General features: G+C 45.9%; 1 protein-coding gene across 3 annotated transcripts in view; it reads right to left on the reverse strand.

Moving 5' to 3' along the window:
* Positions 1–14,188, reverse strand: part of OXCT1 (3-oxoacid CoA-transferase 1) — a 99,120-nt gene extending 84,932 nt beyond the window's left edge. Inside the window, exons 1-2 of one of the 3 annotated variants that reach the window (XM_053292771.1) lie at positions 13,844–14,188; positions 973–1,081 (exon numbers count right to left, since the gene is read on the reverse strand). In XM_053292771.1, coding sequence (XP_053148746.1) covers positions 973–1,081; positions 13,844–13,951 — 217 coding nt within the window. In that variant the 5' untranslated portion in view covers positions 13,952–14,188. The other 2 variants (XM_053292772.1, XM_053292773.1) reach the window with 2 other exon arrangements.
* Between the last annotated feature and the right edge of the window lie 3,017 nt (positions 14,189–17,205).

Below are 17,205 nucleotides of genomic sequence, written 5' to 3' on the forward strand. Positions count from 1 at the left end.
GGAGGGGAGGTCATTCTCCTCCCTCCACACATGTTCTTTTTTGTTTAAGGCAGCGGGTGCACAACAGCCTCCAGCTGTTGTTGGACTTCAACTTTGGAATGCGCTCCCTGTCAATACAAGAGCTTCTCCATCTCTAGCTGCCTTCAAAAAATTGCTCAAGACACACCTGTTTTCTCAGAGGTTTTTCTTTTGCTAAGTCTCTCTCGGGAACATAGGAAACGGCCTTATACAGAGTCAGGCCATTGGTCCATCGAGCTCACTATTGTCTACACAGAGTGGCAGAGGCTTCTCCAAGGCAATTGATAGATTGACTGATCACTAAACTTGTATACCACCTTTCACTAAAACAATCCCACAGCAGTTTACACAAAAATTAAAATCAAGACTATAAAAATGACAATTAAAATATGGGCAGAAGTCTCTCTCAGCCCTATCTTGGAGATGCTGCCAGGGAGGGGACTTCTGCATGCAAGCAGGTAGGTGCTCTTCCCAGAGCAGCCCCATCATCCCCTACAGGGAATATTTTACAATGCTCACATGTAGTCTTTCTCCCATTCAAATGCAAACCAGGGTGGACTCTGCTTAACAAAGGGGACAATGCATACTTGCATTGTCCACTTTAATTCTGTTTTAAGTGTTTTTATTGTGTTTTGTTTTATGGTTTCAAATTGTTGTATACTGTGTTGGGATGTATGTGTTAGGCAGTTTATAAATGTGATAAATGAACAAAAAACAAACAGAACAAAGCCCTTCACCCACCCACCCACCCCCTCAGTGGTCAATTGTCAGTCATGATGGGAGTTGTAGTCCAAAAACATTTGGAGGCCCAAAAGTTCTGCAGCCCAGGTTTAAGGGGTAGAACCATTACCAACACCACACCACTTCCTAGCTGAGTGGAACAGACATGTGCATAAAATAAATCTACTCTGGTCCTAATTTATTTGCAGAAGAATAGTGGATTCTGGTACTTACCGCCAACAAGGAGGGTCGACCCATTTGGTATGTCTTTTACTGCTTCCACTGGGTCAGTATAAAATTTGGTATTGAGAGAGCTGCTAGTCGAGAAAAAACAGCCACAACTCTAGAAGAGCAAGAACAAAAGGGGGGGGGGGACAATTTTTAACAAAGTGAGTTCAATACCATGCACTTGACCGCAACAAAAAAGTCTCTCTCATTGGCTGCTTCAGAAACATACATATACTATAAGGAATTTGCACTGATCTATGTACACAAGGTACATATTTTAAAGACATGCAAAATGAACATGGCAGAGAGGTAGGTAGGTAGGGTGTGTGTGTGTGTGTGTGTGTGTGTGTGTGTGTGTGTGTGTGTGTGTGTGTGTGAGAGAGAGAGAGAGCGTGCGCGCACGAGCGCATGGACACTTTTGTTTACTAAACAAAGTTAAATAAACATGTTATCATGGAACCCAATCGAATCAGGGCATCAGAAAAGTTTCCAGAAGAATTCCCAGAAAATGTTCTTTCTCAACACGTGTACAGGTGTATAGACATGTACACTTGTACATCATGATGTCTGGATCAGGCTACAGAGGGAACCTGAAGCTGATGCTGCAGACCATCACATATCTTGGTTTGTTGGAAGTAGCCAAGCTGAGTCAGAGGTAAATCTCCTGGTCAGCCTCCCAGCAAGGCCCTGGATGCTATCCCAGCCTGCCTTGTGCCACTTCACAGTCACTGGTCCTGATGCCAAAGAGGTAGGCTTGCCTGGAATAAACCAGAGGTTCATGAAGAGCCCGAGTTCAGACATAACATGCACCTCAGTGAGAGCAGTATTTGTTCTGGTAAACCAGCTTCAAATCTTGGGTTACACATCTCGGTTTGAGGGCCTGAATGAACCTCAGATTCCTGCCTTGGTGTGGATTCAGACTGTCAAACAAGCTAGTTACCAACTCTGCAAGTAGAGGGTTTATGTGTGAACTGGGCGGGTTTATATGTGAACCTGCCCAGTGTCTTTCCCAGCCCTACATGAGGATGCCAGCCAGGTATTAAACCTAGGAATTTCTCCCTCTATCACTGGGTTATAGCTGCTTTCCTTGAAGGGATAATAAAGCTGTAAAGTGGTTGCAAGCTTTAATCTATTGACTAGTCAATGAAAACTTTAGCTTAAAGCAAAGGCCACACTTGTTTTAGGATTTACTTTTTCATACCCTAATCAGCAGCAATACTCTTAAACTGCCTCTTGCTTTTGTTCATTAGAATACACATTGTCACACTCCTTTCAGTCTCCCAAAAAGGCACCTGCATTGCAGACTTGGTAATATATATAAATACATTTATTTTAACTGGCTAATTCATTGACTAGCTAAGCTAGACAACAGGCCCTATAGTTTACTGAAAGTATTAAGCATGTCTACTGCAAATATGTTTCCTAGGAATTGCTCAAGATGGTTTCATGTCCTCAAAAATATTATTTTGTTCAATAGAGTATGAAGAAGAAAACATTAATGAGCCACAACAGACAGCTTTTAACCACTATGGCAAAAATTCTGGAGTAGAAAGCGTGAAATGATTGCACAACAGCCGTTATTCCACATCACTTATGGACAATGAATAGTTAGAAGAACTACTACAAATACCAATATTTTTAAGCAATAAACATTTTGCAAATAGGGATCTTCTAATAGACTCAAAAGCCACAATTGCAACTTCTGCTATTTGTGCATCTGGCCATGTTTCTAAGTGAAGAAAATTACCACTATGCTTGCTCATGCATACGTATGCCACATAAAGTAAAAGTAAAAGTAAATTTGTGCCATCAAGTTGGTGTCAACTCCTGGCAATCAAAGAGCCATGTAGTTTTCTTTGGTAGAATACAAGAAGGGTTTACTTTACTTTACCATTACCTTTTCCCGCACAGTATGAGATGATGCCTTTCAGCATCTTCCTACATCACTGCTGCCCGATACAGGTGTTTCCCATAGTCTGGGAAACATACTGGTATAGGTCTGAACCAGACCGAAGCCATGTTACCTTTCATATATTCTGTTTGTGTAAGGGGGGCCTGGGGGATCCTTATAAGGAGTTGCTTTTCTGTACCAAGGAGGGCCAGGAGAGACTAGATAAGAAGGTGATGAGGTATTCACGTTAAAGTACATGCACAGAAGTTAGCTGGAAATTTACTGAAAGTCCAGACAAAGGAAAGGGGCAGTACCTATGTATCATCTTCTAGGCTATAAATATGTCATGCTTGTAAATGAACGGGGTCTTGGACTTGAGCGTGAGCTGTCCAAGACCTTTGCTACTATAGAGCAAAATAAAGCCTTTGAATCCTTCTCGGCTGGTGAAGTGTTTTGGCTACTGACCCAGAAAAGAACCTCTCTTTGTTGGGGTACAACAATCTCAGCGGCAATTTGACCAGCAACCTCTTGTTCCCTAGGCAAGTTACCTCCCCGCTGTGCCATTAGGTGCCACATAGGTGTGTGCTTATGCTTTTGGGTCAACTTGGGGAAATTTTGCTCAAAACCAAACTTACAATTGTGAATAATGAACAGACCAGAGGGAAGACAAAAGTTAAGGTCTCCTAGAGGAGCATCAGATTCAGAGGCAAGGTTTCTGAAAACAGGAAATACAGTTTATTGGTAAACTGCAGAAGCACAATGTAAAATATGGTAGTTGGCAACCTTGGTTACACAGGGAGAGAAGGTGACTCCTGGGATAAGATGAGGGGGAGGGAAAGATGACTCCAATAACTTGGCAGTTGGCAAGTGTTCAAATTTCGGTAGAAAGAGAAGAGACAGAATCAAGAGCAGCTTTGATATCTGTCCTCAATCTGCTGTTCTGCATGCAATGCCAAAAGGGATTATTTAGGGGGCCCTGGCAGCAAAGGCTCTGCCAAAGCATCAGGGTACTGGGCTGGCACCAGATGCCACTCTGTGCTCCCAGAAGTAGCAAAAGGGTTTCCCTGACAGTCAGGCACAGGAGGCAGCCAGTGACAATTCTATGTAGGGAATGATTCATCCTCAGTGGCCCAAACATTTCACTCCAAAATCTGGGAGACTCTTACTGCCACTACGAGGAATATTTATATACTGCTCTTCAACCCAAGTTCTCAAAGTGGTCTGCACAGCAAAATAAAGAATACACAAATAAGATGTCTCCCTGACCCCCCCCCCCAAAGGGCTCACAATCTAAAAAGAAACACAAGGCAGGTGCCAGTAACAGTCACTGAAGCGAACGCAGGAAATCATAAAATTACAAAGCGGGGCGGGGGGGAGAGATAAGGTTCCAGCATAGGGTCCTGAAAAAGGTGTGGGTGTAGTTATCAGAGGTGCACCTAGGTAATGTTGGAGCCTGGCCATAAAGGCCTTTGGAGGGTCCCCCCTCCCCTGCAAATTAAAACATTATCATGCTGGGCCAGGTGACCACACCACCCAGGACAGAATAAAGAGGATTGGGGGCCCCAGTGGAGGCCCTGGACTGTGAAGGCCCAGAAGTCCAGGAGTAAGAGCACCTCTGGTAGTTATTATTCAGATGGAGCACCAGAGAACCCAAATCCTCTATTGTGCTTTTTGCTGCACCAGGAACTCTGGCTTCATTAAGAATGCACAGAATTGTGTGTGTGTGGGGGGGTATCTTTTCATGCAACAATTTAGGATTTGCACAATACAGCTGTTTGATCCAAATAGAGGCCAGCTTCCCTCCTGGCACCAAGTGCTTGTACGTACCTCGCTGAGCCTTGCTTCTACACAAAGTCAGAGTTTCCAGGGGCAGGGAGTCTGGCAACACAATAGTCTCAGCAGACTGCAATATTATCTTAAGCAATGCCTAGGACATTCCTTTTCTGAAGACAATGCCACAAGAGCAAGGGTGAGCATCTTTCGAGTATGACACAATGCTTGCAACCCACAAACCAGCGGAATCAAAGGCCTTTCATTTAAGGCAGCCGATTCTCATACCTTCCACTGATTTCAACTTCTTCACTTACAGTTGAGGCTGAACCCTATGCACACTTGCAAGGAAGTGAGACTTAATTTGAATGGAATTTGTTTCCATACTTGTGCCAAGTAAGCATGCTTAGGACCGAGGCAAAATTGTATTTAGGATTGCAAAATCAGGGAGAAACTAGACACAATGTAGGAGATGCGCATATGTATCTCTGACCTTTGATTTCATTTCTGCTGAAGAGCAGCCTCCGGGGGATTTAGATTGGGGTCATGGCACTGGAGATTAACCCTTTCCCCCATGTTGTAACTCCAATCCAAAGTATACTGTTGATGGAACTGCCTCGGGGATGATTGGTCAACAACCCCAGTTTGGGCAAATGTAGAGAATTAGCTCAAAAGGGGAGGGAGGCAGTTCCAAGGAGTTTTAATTTGTGCAAGCATATGAACTCAACAAAACTGTCTTGGGAGGGAGGTTTTAACTAACCAAAGGAGCTTATTGTAAGAAAAACAAGTAAAAGCCATAAGACTAAGTTACTAGGCAGTCCTAGCATAAAAGTACTACAAATATGTTTAGGACTATTGTAAGGCACATTTAGCTTAAAGTTCCAAATTATGTGTAAATTCCCAGGCGGGCTAGAAAGAGTTACTTTAAGATGGGAGTGGGGGGTTAAGGTTTCAGAAATAAGAGAGAGGGATTGATTCAGCCCTGAAGGAGCCGGGCAAGAGGCTCTATCACCTGTCCTCACGAAGGTCCGACTCGGGCAGCTGGAGACTAACGGCTGTCCGGGGAGGCAAAGTGGGGAGCAGGAGAGTTGAAGGAGTAAGTGGGGTTCCTCACGAGAAGAGTTCCAGCGTGAGGCCAGCTGGATAGATCGGCAGGGGGAGTGATCTAAAACCAGGCACAATTTGCTGAGCCTCGGGGTGGGGGCAGCGAATTGGCCAGGCAGGTCGTGATTTCAGCTCAGGGGGCCTCAATGGAAAGAGGCAGGCCAAGGTGGTCTGCTGAAGTTCTTGTTACAGTGGAGTCTCCAGAGGAAGGTCTGAGAGAGCACGAAGATGGAGTCCCCAGTAGAATGGAAAGGGGAACCTGCTTGTTGCAATGTTCTGCAGTTGGAGTCTCCAGTGATAGACACTGGGAGAGCATACGGGGGGGGCGCATGGGGTTAGGCCTTGGGGGCACTTTGCTGTGGTCATGCTCTGCTGAATAGGGCAGTCCAGACATGCTTTTTCGGAATGCATTGTGTCTGATCGTCCTTCCTGAGTAGGAAGGTGTGTATGCAAGGCTGATTATAATGAAAATCAGAGTGTGCAGGTGCGCCAAAGAATATCCTGTGCTGGGGATGACTCTCCCAATAATTCTATCAAAGGTTTCAGTGGGTACCTATTCAAAGTTACATCACTGACTCATCCCTATTGTCATGGAGGCTGCTGCTGCACTTGTCTTATCTGCCTTCCCTTAGCCTAATTGCTTCATTAGCATCAGTTGAGAGAGGGCGGGGGAGTTTTAGAGCAGGGATTCTCAACGTTGGGTCCTCAGATGTTACTGGACTTCAACTCCCATAATCCCCAACTAAAGGCCACTGGGGCTGTGGATTATGGGAGCTGAAGTCCAATAACATCTGGGGACCCAACATTGAGAATCCCTGTTTTAGAGTTCATCCTAAGTCCATCATGACCTCGGATGCCAGATAACTTGCAATAGCTAGTTCTGGAGTCTGCTTAGCCAGGCATAGGGAGAGGGGGGGTGACGCTAATCCCCTTTACAATTTGTGTTACTTGCAGCCCAAATCTAGGGGCAACCAGTACCAGTCCACTGCCAACTAAGCGACTTGTGTGCCCATGTTTAACATAAACTGGTCACATTGCGGGGCAGCTCCTGGGCATAGCAAAAGTGCAATCTCCAAGCCTGGAGATGCAGCTGTAAACAGGGAGGCTTCTGGAATCAGGCATCATAAGCTCAGCTAGTAACAGATCTTGAGAGATTGTTCTGTTTTGTGAATTTTAACAGTTTTTGTATTTACATTTGTTGTGTTGTCCAGTGTATAGACTGCCAAGAGAGGTATATATCAGGCAGTATAGAAATACGATAAACAAACAAGTGCCTCCATGCTTTCCCCTCTGCAGCTAAGATCAGCTCCAGGGGAGATGATTTACATTAAGGAATTGACATGGTGGGGAGAAGGGAGGTTGAATTCCCCCTATTCCATGACTCCCATATCGGGGAGTCATATAGCACACAGATATATGAATGTATTTCCAGTGTCATGTCTAAGCATGGCCCTCAGTCTCACTGAGCAACATCAGGCAGCAGAGACAGCAGGCAAGGACAACCGTTCCTTGCCATTCCAGCTGTGACTACTAATTAAGGTCTATGAGCTGGTCTTGTGGTAGCAAGCATGAATGATCCTGTTTGCTAAGCAGGGTCCACCGTGGTTTGCATTTGAATGGGAGATGACGTGTGGGCACTGCAAGATATTCCCTTAGGGGATGGGGCCGCTCTGGGAAGAGCACCTGCATGCTTCCATGCAGAAGGTTCCAAGTTCCCTCCCTGGCAGAATCTCAAAGATAGGGCTGAGAGACTCCTGCCTGCAACCTCGGCCAAGCTGCTGCCAGTCTGTGTAGACAATACTGAGCTAGACGGACCAATGGTCTGACTCTGTATAAGGCAACTTCCTATGTTCCTATGATGGGAGCAGAGAGCAAGCAGCCCTGTTCTCTACCTCACTATAACAGCAATCCCCTAAAATCTTTTTTATAATCAAGCATTTTGTATTAATTCCATATTTTTGCGTTTTGCGATGCTGACTGCAGCAACTGCCTTGAGCATATCAGTGGCAAGGCAGGATATACACCATTTAAGACAAAGAAAAGAAATGGAGCACACTCCAATGTGTCTAAACTCACTTAAACCCCAGCAATCTTGCATAACTAGTTTGCAGAGGCGGCAATATTTTGACATACTAACAAGCCTGCCTTATAACCTGCTCCTATGCTCTGGTCTTTTAAAAAAAAATACTTACAACATAATCAAGGGCAAGAAGAGCATTAGGATGCATCTATATCAGTACAGCAACAGAGTTCACAACTGAGTTTGGCTTATGCAGCTGCATCTTGCATGGGGAAGTAAGGGATGCTGGAGACATTGTCCAGCCCAGCCTCTCCCTTAAGAACACAGAAAGCTGCCTTATACTGAGTCAGACCATTGGTCCATCTAGCTCAGTATTGTCCACACAGACTGGCAGCAGCAGGATTCTCTCAGCCCTGTCTTGGAGATGCCAGGGAGGGAACTTGGAACCTTCTGCATGCAGGAGCTCTTCCCAGAGCGGCCCCATCCCCTAAGGGGAATATCTTACAGTGCTCACTTGTAGTCTCCCATTCAAATGCAAACCAGAGCAGACCCTGCTTAGCAATGGGGACAATTCATGCCACCACAAGACCAGCTCTCCTTCCTTAGAGAGAAGGCATCGCTCAGTGCTCAAGCACATGTTTTGTATGCCGAAGGCCACAACCTCAATTTCAGGTAGGGCTGACAGAACCAGACAAGGCTGGAAAAAACCCTCTCGGAAAACCTGCCAGTCAGCAGAGACAATACTGACAAGCTGGACCAATAGTCTAACTTGGTCTAAGGCAGTTCCTTATGTTCATTTGCACCACATACTTGCATGCACAGATACAACCACAAAATATAATCAGAATCTATAAAATAATAGCACTATCGAGGCCTGAAGGATTAGACAAAGAGCAGAAGGCCAAGTAGCTAATACAAGGGCAAGAACTGACAGCCACACAGGATCCGACTATTAATCTCAATTATTTCAGTGCAATTAAGCACACTTAAATAGTTTATAAATCTCACTGTAACACTTTTCCAGCTACAACCAGTGTATTGAACAGGAAGTGCCAAGAATAAAAATAGAGTCACACATAGATTTCTAAACATGAAAACATACCATATTTACCCCAATTCAAGATTAGGTCTCTCCCCCCCGCCCCAGTTCTTTCCTGTTAAATATAGGGAGTCATCTTGAATTCAGGGTCCTCTTTCTTTGGGGTATATATAGGTATAACCTGAATTTAACCTCTACCTTTTAAGCCTTAAAATTTAAGGCATCATCTTAAATTTAGAATCACCCTCTATTTGGGTAAATACGGTAGCTTAAACATGGCCCCTGTTGCAACAAACAGGGTCTCTGTTCTCAAAACCTACACATGCCAGCCTTTAAAAAAAGAGAGAGAGAGCTCCTGTCCCATGCTGCAGCTTGATATGCAGGTATTAGCAGGTGTAGTGGTTAGAGTCCTGGACTAGGACCGGGGAGACCCGAGTTCAAATCCCCATTCAGCCATGAAACTAGCTGGGTGACTCTGGGCCAGTCACTTCTCTCTCCGCCTAACCTACTTCACAGGGATGTTGTGAAAGAGAAACTCAAGTATGTAGTTGAGAATCTGGGCTCCTTGGAGGAAGAGCATGATATAAATGTAATAATAATGAGGAGGAGGAGGAGGAGGGGGAAATATTCATCCCCATACTATGAAAATTTCCACCTTAAGTGGTGCAGTGGGAAAATGCTTGACTAACAAGCAGAAAGTTGCCGGTTTGAATCCCTGCTGCTACTATATCGGGCAGCAGCGATATAGGAAGATGCTGAAAGGCATCATCTCATACTGCACGGGAGGAGGCAATGGCAAACCCCTCCTGTATTCTACCAAAGAAAACCACAGGGCTCTGTGAGAGCCGGGAGTCAACACCAACTCGACACAATTTACCTTGCCTACACACCAAATTGCTTAAAGGCACAGGAACAGCCAGGCCAATTTCATCTGGCAGGTGGCAATAATTAATAAGACATTGATGAGGTTTATTGTAGGTCTGATGTATTCAAAATACAGGAGATGATAAACAAGGCTGTTTTGCTTTTGTTCTGAAGAAGAGAGCATCCACTCAAAACACATTTGGCTTACAACAAATCATATTGAGTCACATGCCAATGTGTCACTGAGGGGTTTTTTCTTCTGCTTCTGCCTTGCTACCCATCTCCCTCTTGCCCAACTGGCAACTCCATCTACAGCGCTTGCATTCGATGGTTCAGAACTTTTATCTTGTGGGCCAAGATCAAACACCACACCAAAACCAAGCTTGTCAAGATAAAAATTACCTGGGATTTTTAATTAGGAAGATTTTGATTGTGTTGTGGTTCTTATACCTTGCATTAGGTTTTAATTACTGGAAGCCAACTTGTTGATTTTTAAGTGGGAAGAAGGAATTGAAATGTTTAACTCTGCTAATCGAGCAAAGAGGTGTTTAAAGTGGTGTCTTTTATGTTTAGCAGAGGGAGAGCAAGTGTTCCGATCCATTCCAATCCCCGCACAGTGCTGTTTTCTCAGTGGCTACCTAGCATTTCTTTTTAGATTATGAGGCCTTTGGGAGACAGGGAATCATCTTATTATTTTTCCCCTCTGTGAACTGCTTTGTGAACTTTGTTGTTGAAAAGTAGTATATAAATATTGGTAATAAAAACCACAGGAACAATAATAAGATTTTGCAAGCATGCATACTCAGAAGCCCCACCTACACCACCAAATTCAACAAGATTTTCTCATTAGTAAGTGACTTGGGATTATAGCCTTAATTAGCCAAGAAACTGTGCTTTTTCCATGTACTCCTAGCACATTAATAGCTTTTTAACCCCAATTACAGATATGTATCTGGCACATGAAAGCATACTGTATCTGTAATCAACTCATTAAACAGATATGTGAAACATGAAAGGCAGCTTGCTTTTTCTTATTAAAAAGTATAGTTGAAGAAATATAATATGAAATATATACCCTGATGCTTAGCAAGAAGCACAAGATATTTTTAATACAAAGAAGCCACCAGTTTGTTCTCCCCCACTCTAACATGGAAAGTAACGTGATGTGTTTCATCAGTGCTGGCACAACAACAAAAGACCCAATCAACCAGTTAATTACTTTTCTCAACAAGACACTCTTCTCAGCCAGACTGTGCTGGCCGCGACAAAGGCCAGAAGACTCAGACTAACTTACTAAATAGTACTACTCAGGGTGTAGTCTAAAGGATTAAAGGTAAAGTTGTGTGCCGTTGGGTCAGTGTTGACTCCTGGTGACCACAGAGCCCTGTGGTTGTCTTTGGTAGAATAAAGGTAAGGTAAAGTGTGCCGTCACATCACCTTAAGTGGCACAGTGGGGAAATGCTTGACTAACAAGCTGAAGGTTGCTGGTTTGAACCCCACGGGTACTATATTGGGCAGCAGCGATATAGGAAGATGCTGAAAGGCATCATCTCACACTGTGTGGGAGGAGGCAATGGTAAACTCCTCCTGCATTCTACCAAAGAAAACTACAGGGCTCTCTGGGCGCCAGGAGTTGAAATAGACTTGACGGCATACTTTACTAACCTTCTGCTTGTGAGCCAAGCATTTCCACACTGCGCCACTTAAGGTGACTACAGGAGGGGTTTACCATTGCCTCCTCCCACGCAGTATGAGATGATGCATTTCAGCATCTTCCTGTATCACTGCTGCCTGACATAGGTGTTTCCTACTGTACTAGATTTTAGTCAAACTTCCCCTGGTAAACTTAGTCAGGATGTCAAAGTATTGGACTAGGACCAGGGGAGACCCAAGTTCAAATCCCTATTCAGCCATGAACCTCACTGGGTGACTTTGGGCAGGTCACTTATCTCTCAGTCTAACCTACCTAACTGGATTGTTGTCAGGATAAACATAACCATGTATACTGATCTGGGCTCCTTCACCAGCGTGGTGTAGTGGTTAGAGTGCTGGACTAGGACCAGGGAGACCCGAGTTCCAATCCCCATTCAGCCATGATACTAGCTGGGTGACTTTGGGCCAGTCACTTCTCTTTCAGCCTAACCTACTTCACAGGGTTGTTGTGAGGAGAAACTCAAGTATGTAGTACACCGCTCTGGGCTCCTTGGAGGAAGAGCGGGAAATGTAAAAATAAAAAATAAATAAAACATAAGTCAGAGCAGGGGAGCAGCTATAATTGAGCTGATGGGTTCAAAGACCCTGGGGCCCCCAGCTCCACCCCTTCCTATTTTCTTCATCATCTCCCTCACTCCGAGGGGCCGCTGGGATGAACACAGGCCCTCTCTCCTTTAGCTACACCCCCAAGTCAGAGACAGAGTAACATCTCATTAGCTCTGGCAGCAGTTTTCAGTATTAAGCTCAATCACCTGGAACATATGACGTTTTCTAGGGAGGATTCTCTAAGTAAAGCCTCTGACTAAGTAAAGAGAAACAGTCACTCGCGTGCGGATATATTTCATTCAACACTAACACAGCCCACCCTGCCATCTCTCTCTCCCTCGGATCAGAAGCAGGTCTTTCAGGTCATTGCCAAGGTCCCCAGATTAGGGCTGAATCCAAACACTGCAGAATCAGGAAGAACTGGAAACTGGTGGTGACTGCAATCCTAACACATACCAACTTGTACAAAAAGTTTCAGTGAAGTCACTGGGCTTTGCTACCCAGGAAAGGATGAGGACACCAATCCTCTCTGAAACCCAGCTTCACTTGCTTGTGCAAGACTGAATAAAAATCCTCACTATAGCACATTCTGTAAGAATCCTACATATGCAAAACCTATCATCTCACAGGAAAGAAGTGCCTGCACTTTAAACTACAATTCTTCACACACTTACTTGGCAGTGTGCCTCGTTTAACAGCAGTGGTGCTTACTCCCAAGTAAATATGCATAAGACCAGGTTGCATGCAAGCCTGAATGGGTTAATGGTTAGGGCACGGGACTAGGATGCCTTATTCAAATCCCCACTTAGCTATGTAGCTCACCGGGTCAGACAGTGACTGACCTTGAGCCAGTCACTTTCTCTCTGCCAAAACTACCTCATAGGACTGCTGTTAGCATAAAATGGGAGTGGGCAGAAGAAATCTATGCATACTATCCCAAACTTTGTTGAGAAAGGGCACATAAAATCAGTCTGAATGTGATGTGGGAAAGGTATAGTCCCCATTACTTCAAAGATGTAACCAACACCCACTTACAGGTGCAAAGAGTGCTTTTGGGCCTACCTTGCCTCCCCCCCACACACACACACCCATCTTGTACCTTGTCAAGGTACAAGCGAATAAGAAAAGGGAGAGAGGAAGAAATACAGAGAATAAGACCCGACTTCAGGCCATGAAAGCAAACATCTCCTCCCTTCTTCCCCAAGGTCAGCTCAACACATGAGCCTTTTTGTTTGCAAACGAGAAGGCCCCGCTACAGGTAACCCGCCGGCCTGTCATTCATCCCCGAGGATACAGGAGCGCCATTCATTCCGTAGTAGATCGCGGGATCTTTTTCCCCCAGCACCGAAATATTCACCATAACAAGCCAAGCGGGAGAAAAAGCCCCGCGGCAGGGGGGAATCTGGCAAAGGGAGAAACAAAGGGAAACAGGCCAGCTCAGCCAGCCGGAGAGAGACACGCAGCAGAGGGCAAGGAAATGTCAGTAGGGCGCGATTAGAGGCGCACAACAGAAGGCGAGGAAGTGTCAGTAGGACTAGTTTCTATTTAAGGTTACGTCCAGGGTTGCCAACAGCACAGGAAAACCGACAGGCCCAGCTTCTAGGGGAGCCTGGATGATGACCTGCAGAAATCAGCAGCTAGCTTGAGCATGGTAGGGCGCAAAATAGATCTCGCCTCCTGCTGCAGCTGCTACCGGTAATTGCAGCAGAGCTGACGAAGGGGCCGGCAGTGGGTCCGAAACTGGCAACCGGATTAAAGCTGCGACCCTGCTGCAAACTCAGCCTGGAAGTAAACGCCGCCGAATGAAACCCTGGCGCTTACTTCCGAGTAAGCCCGCATCAGGAGGACCCAGGCTCTGCTCTGCTGACTGAGCAGCAACCCAGGCCGGGGCTCCCTCGGCTCCTCCACCTGCACCACCACCACGCCTTACCTTGGTCTGGGCGCTCAGCAGGACCTGCAGGGTTCCAAGTCGGGGGCTCGGGCGGGAAGCGGCCGGGAGACATCGGCTGAGCCGGGCGAGGAGACTCTGGGCCGCCATCTTCGGGTGTTTGCAGCGGGCAAGGCGAGGAAGGAGCCGGCGCGGTTGGCGGCGGCGGAGATAAGGAGGCGGCCGCTGATGCCCAGCCCCCTCCTTGCGATGCTGCTGGAAAAACCCGCGCCTGGGCTGGCAAACGGGAGGCGTTGCGGTCGCACCGGGGAAGAGCGAGGGGCTCGGCTGCCGCTCCCACTGACGTCTGCCTTAACCCCTGCAAGACTGGGAGGGAAAGAGCGGGGCTACCCTAGCCTAGAAGGCCTAAAGGCTCTTGCGGGCCTGGGCGCATTTTGTCCCACGCGGGCTTGCTAAGCTTGCAGCAGCGACTGGCCTGGAAGGAACCTCCAGGAATCGGCAGAATAAGTTCCCAAGTGACTATTGGAAGGAATGCTGGAGATGCGAAGGGCTTGATATCCAGAGGCAGATAGTCTTTATGTTCTATATCTCATCGTCTGATATTGAGAGAAACTTCTTTACCAACCCAGCATACTCTGCTGTGTGAGGGTTTTGCATGTTTCTCTGCTCACACCCCTCAACACATTGGCCGGGATGGGGAATATCTCCAAAAATAGTTTGTCAGAGTGGACATTTGAACCTGGGTCTGACCTAGGACTTGGGAGACCAGTCTTCTGAAACTCACTGGGTAATAGTCCAGGCACTCTCTCAATCTAACCTGTTGTTGTAATGATAAAGGGGTAGCAGTGTGCATACCCCCTAAGTTCCTTGGTCGAAGGACAGGATAAAAATGTAATAAATAATTTTCATACACACAGAGATTCAGAGTGACACTATTCACCCATGATCTTCAGCATTTGTACAACGAGTGTACAGTGTACACAGATACAGATCCGTATGCAGCTACAAACCCTATTCAGACGTTAGTCTTAATTGCCTGTCCAGAAGTGCTCTGGAAGTCCCACCTGGCACAGCACTAATCTCCTTTCGTGCTGTTCATAGTTCCAGCAGTTTGTCTGAAGAAGATAGTGCTGTAACCATGACGACAGGCATGTCCATGATTTGAAATCATGGCTGCCACACTCAAAATGGTCATTCAGAAGGCCCATTCACACGTTAGGTTCAACACTCGTACAATGAGTGTACAGTGTAGATGGGCAGAGACCTATATAAAAGTACAGTCATCCACTTGTTATGTTGAACACAGGAACAGATGTACACTTCCTATCTGTACCATGCATTTGAAAGGCCTGTATCCAGGTTCACTTTTAAAATCAACACAGGTACGGCCATTCACACAAACAGTCATGTACACGTGTGTAGACATCTGTAAAACATAATGTCTGAATCAGGCTAGAAATGGATGTCGATTCCTAGAGACTAGAGCCAGTCCTCGTGGATTGGCAACCATATGTGTTCAAGAGAGATATTTCACATTTTACAAGTGTTTTTCGCTTTAATGACTCACACACCCAGGTGCATGTGCTCCATTACTTGCTGCCAGATTGTGCTGATTTTATTGTAGAGCCCTGACATACTAGGAGGGCACGTTGGGCAGCACAATACCCTTCTGTTCAGCTTCTATTTGGCAGGAGTGTGACAGTCTGAAGATACCATTGGAAACCAACATTTAATACCTAGTCATGCACCATGGTGGGGTTGTTGTTTTTTCCATTTAAGAGGCAGAAGATAAATTTAGGGAAAGTAAGACTCAAAGCAGGAGTAGGGATCAGGTCTCCATGTTTAGATATACCTGTGCAAAGGGCTAATTAAATGGATGCACAGTTATATACAGGCATTTTTGGTATGCATTATGGCCACCTTCTAATGCTATATTTTACAGCTTAGCAACAATAAGCATTGGTGCAACATGTGAGCACCACCACCATGTGTGGACAACTGAAGAGTTTACTCCAAATGCCTCCAAATACCAGTTGCAGGGGAGCAACAGCAGGAGAGAGGGCACGCCCTCACCTCTTGGTTTTTCAGGGGCATCTGGTGGGCCACTATGTGAAACAGGATGCTGGACTAGATGGGCTTTGGGCCTGATCCAGCAGGGCTGTTTATGTTCTTAAGAGCAGGAAGGCCCGACTATCACATTTGTGACTCTTTGTCCATTTGTTATTCACTATACGGTCCCCCAAATCCTCAGAATTCCCTAGGTAGTTATCCTCTCTTGCATGTGGTCCTTTCCCCCCTCTCCCCTGTGTACTACTTTATATTGCATTGCTATTTATTCATTTATTTTCACATTTATATCCTGTCCTCCTCCGAAGAGCCAGAGCAATGTACATGGAACATAGGAAGCTGCCATATACTGAGTCAGACCATTGGTCTATCTGGCTCAGTATTGACTTCACAGACTGGCAGCGGCTTCTCCAAGGTTGCAGGCAGGAATCTCTCAGCCCTATCTTGGAGATGCCTGGGAGGGAACTTGGAACCTTCTGCTCTTCCCAGAGCAGCTCCATCCCCTGAGGGGAATTATCTTACAGTGCTCACACTTCTAGTCTCCCTTTCATATGCAAGCAGGGCAGACCCTGCTTAGCTAAGTGGACAAGTAATGCTTGCTACCACAAAACCAGCTCTCCTCTCCTATGCTTTATGTTTAAACAATCATAATAATCTTGTGAGGCAGGATGGGCCGAGAGATAAGTGACTGCCCACAGTCATCCGGTGAGTTCCATGGCTGAGCCGGGTTTTGAACTCTGGTCTCCCTGGTCCTAGTCTAACACTCTCACCACGACATCATGCTGGCTTGCTGGGTACTGCAGCACCTGAGGCAAAACACCAAATGCTGCCTTTCCCAGACCCCTGATGTGGGCCAGCCCCAGCCTCCTTTCAAAACCAACCCTTGAAAATTTTGGCAGTATTACAGGGGACAAGGGGAAGGGAAGGTGAGTGACCAGCAACCTTCTTTTCTCTCCTTGTGCTTCTTGCAGACTTTGCAAGGAGTGTGGAAAGCACTCCTTGAAAGGCTTGCAAGAGTCAGACTGGTCCCAAATAACTGCTCTAATGGTGGCAGATGGCATTTTGCTATCTGGCTGGTACCCCAGTAATTGCCTTGCCTCACCTTATGAAAGGGGCAACCCTCTCTCCAGGCTAACATTTTGAATTTTATCCTGTCCTCTTAAGTGCTGCCTGGCCACCTTAGTTTTTATCCTCTGTGAAAAGAAATTGTATCATTTGTCTCACAGCTTGTCCTTATTTCCATAACCTCTGAGGAGTTGCTGGAGCTTTCTGTCCCACCTTGTTGAACTGACTGTGGTAGAGTGCTTTCAGGTTACTTCTCAATAAAGTACAAGGCC

This window comes from Hemicordylus capensis, chromosome 2 (assembly GCF_027244095.1).
Source record: "Hemicordylus capensis ecotype Gifberg chromosome 2, rHemCap1.1.pri, whole genome shotgun sequence".
In the NCBI taxonomy this organism is placed as follows: Eukaryota; Metazoa; Chordata; class Lepidosauria; order Squamata; family Cordylidae; genus Hemicordylus; species Hemicordylus capensis.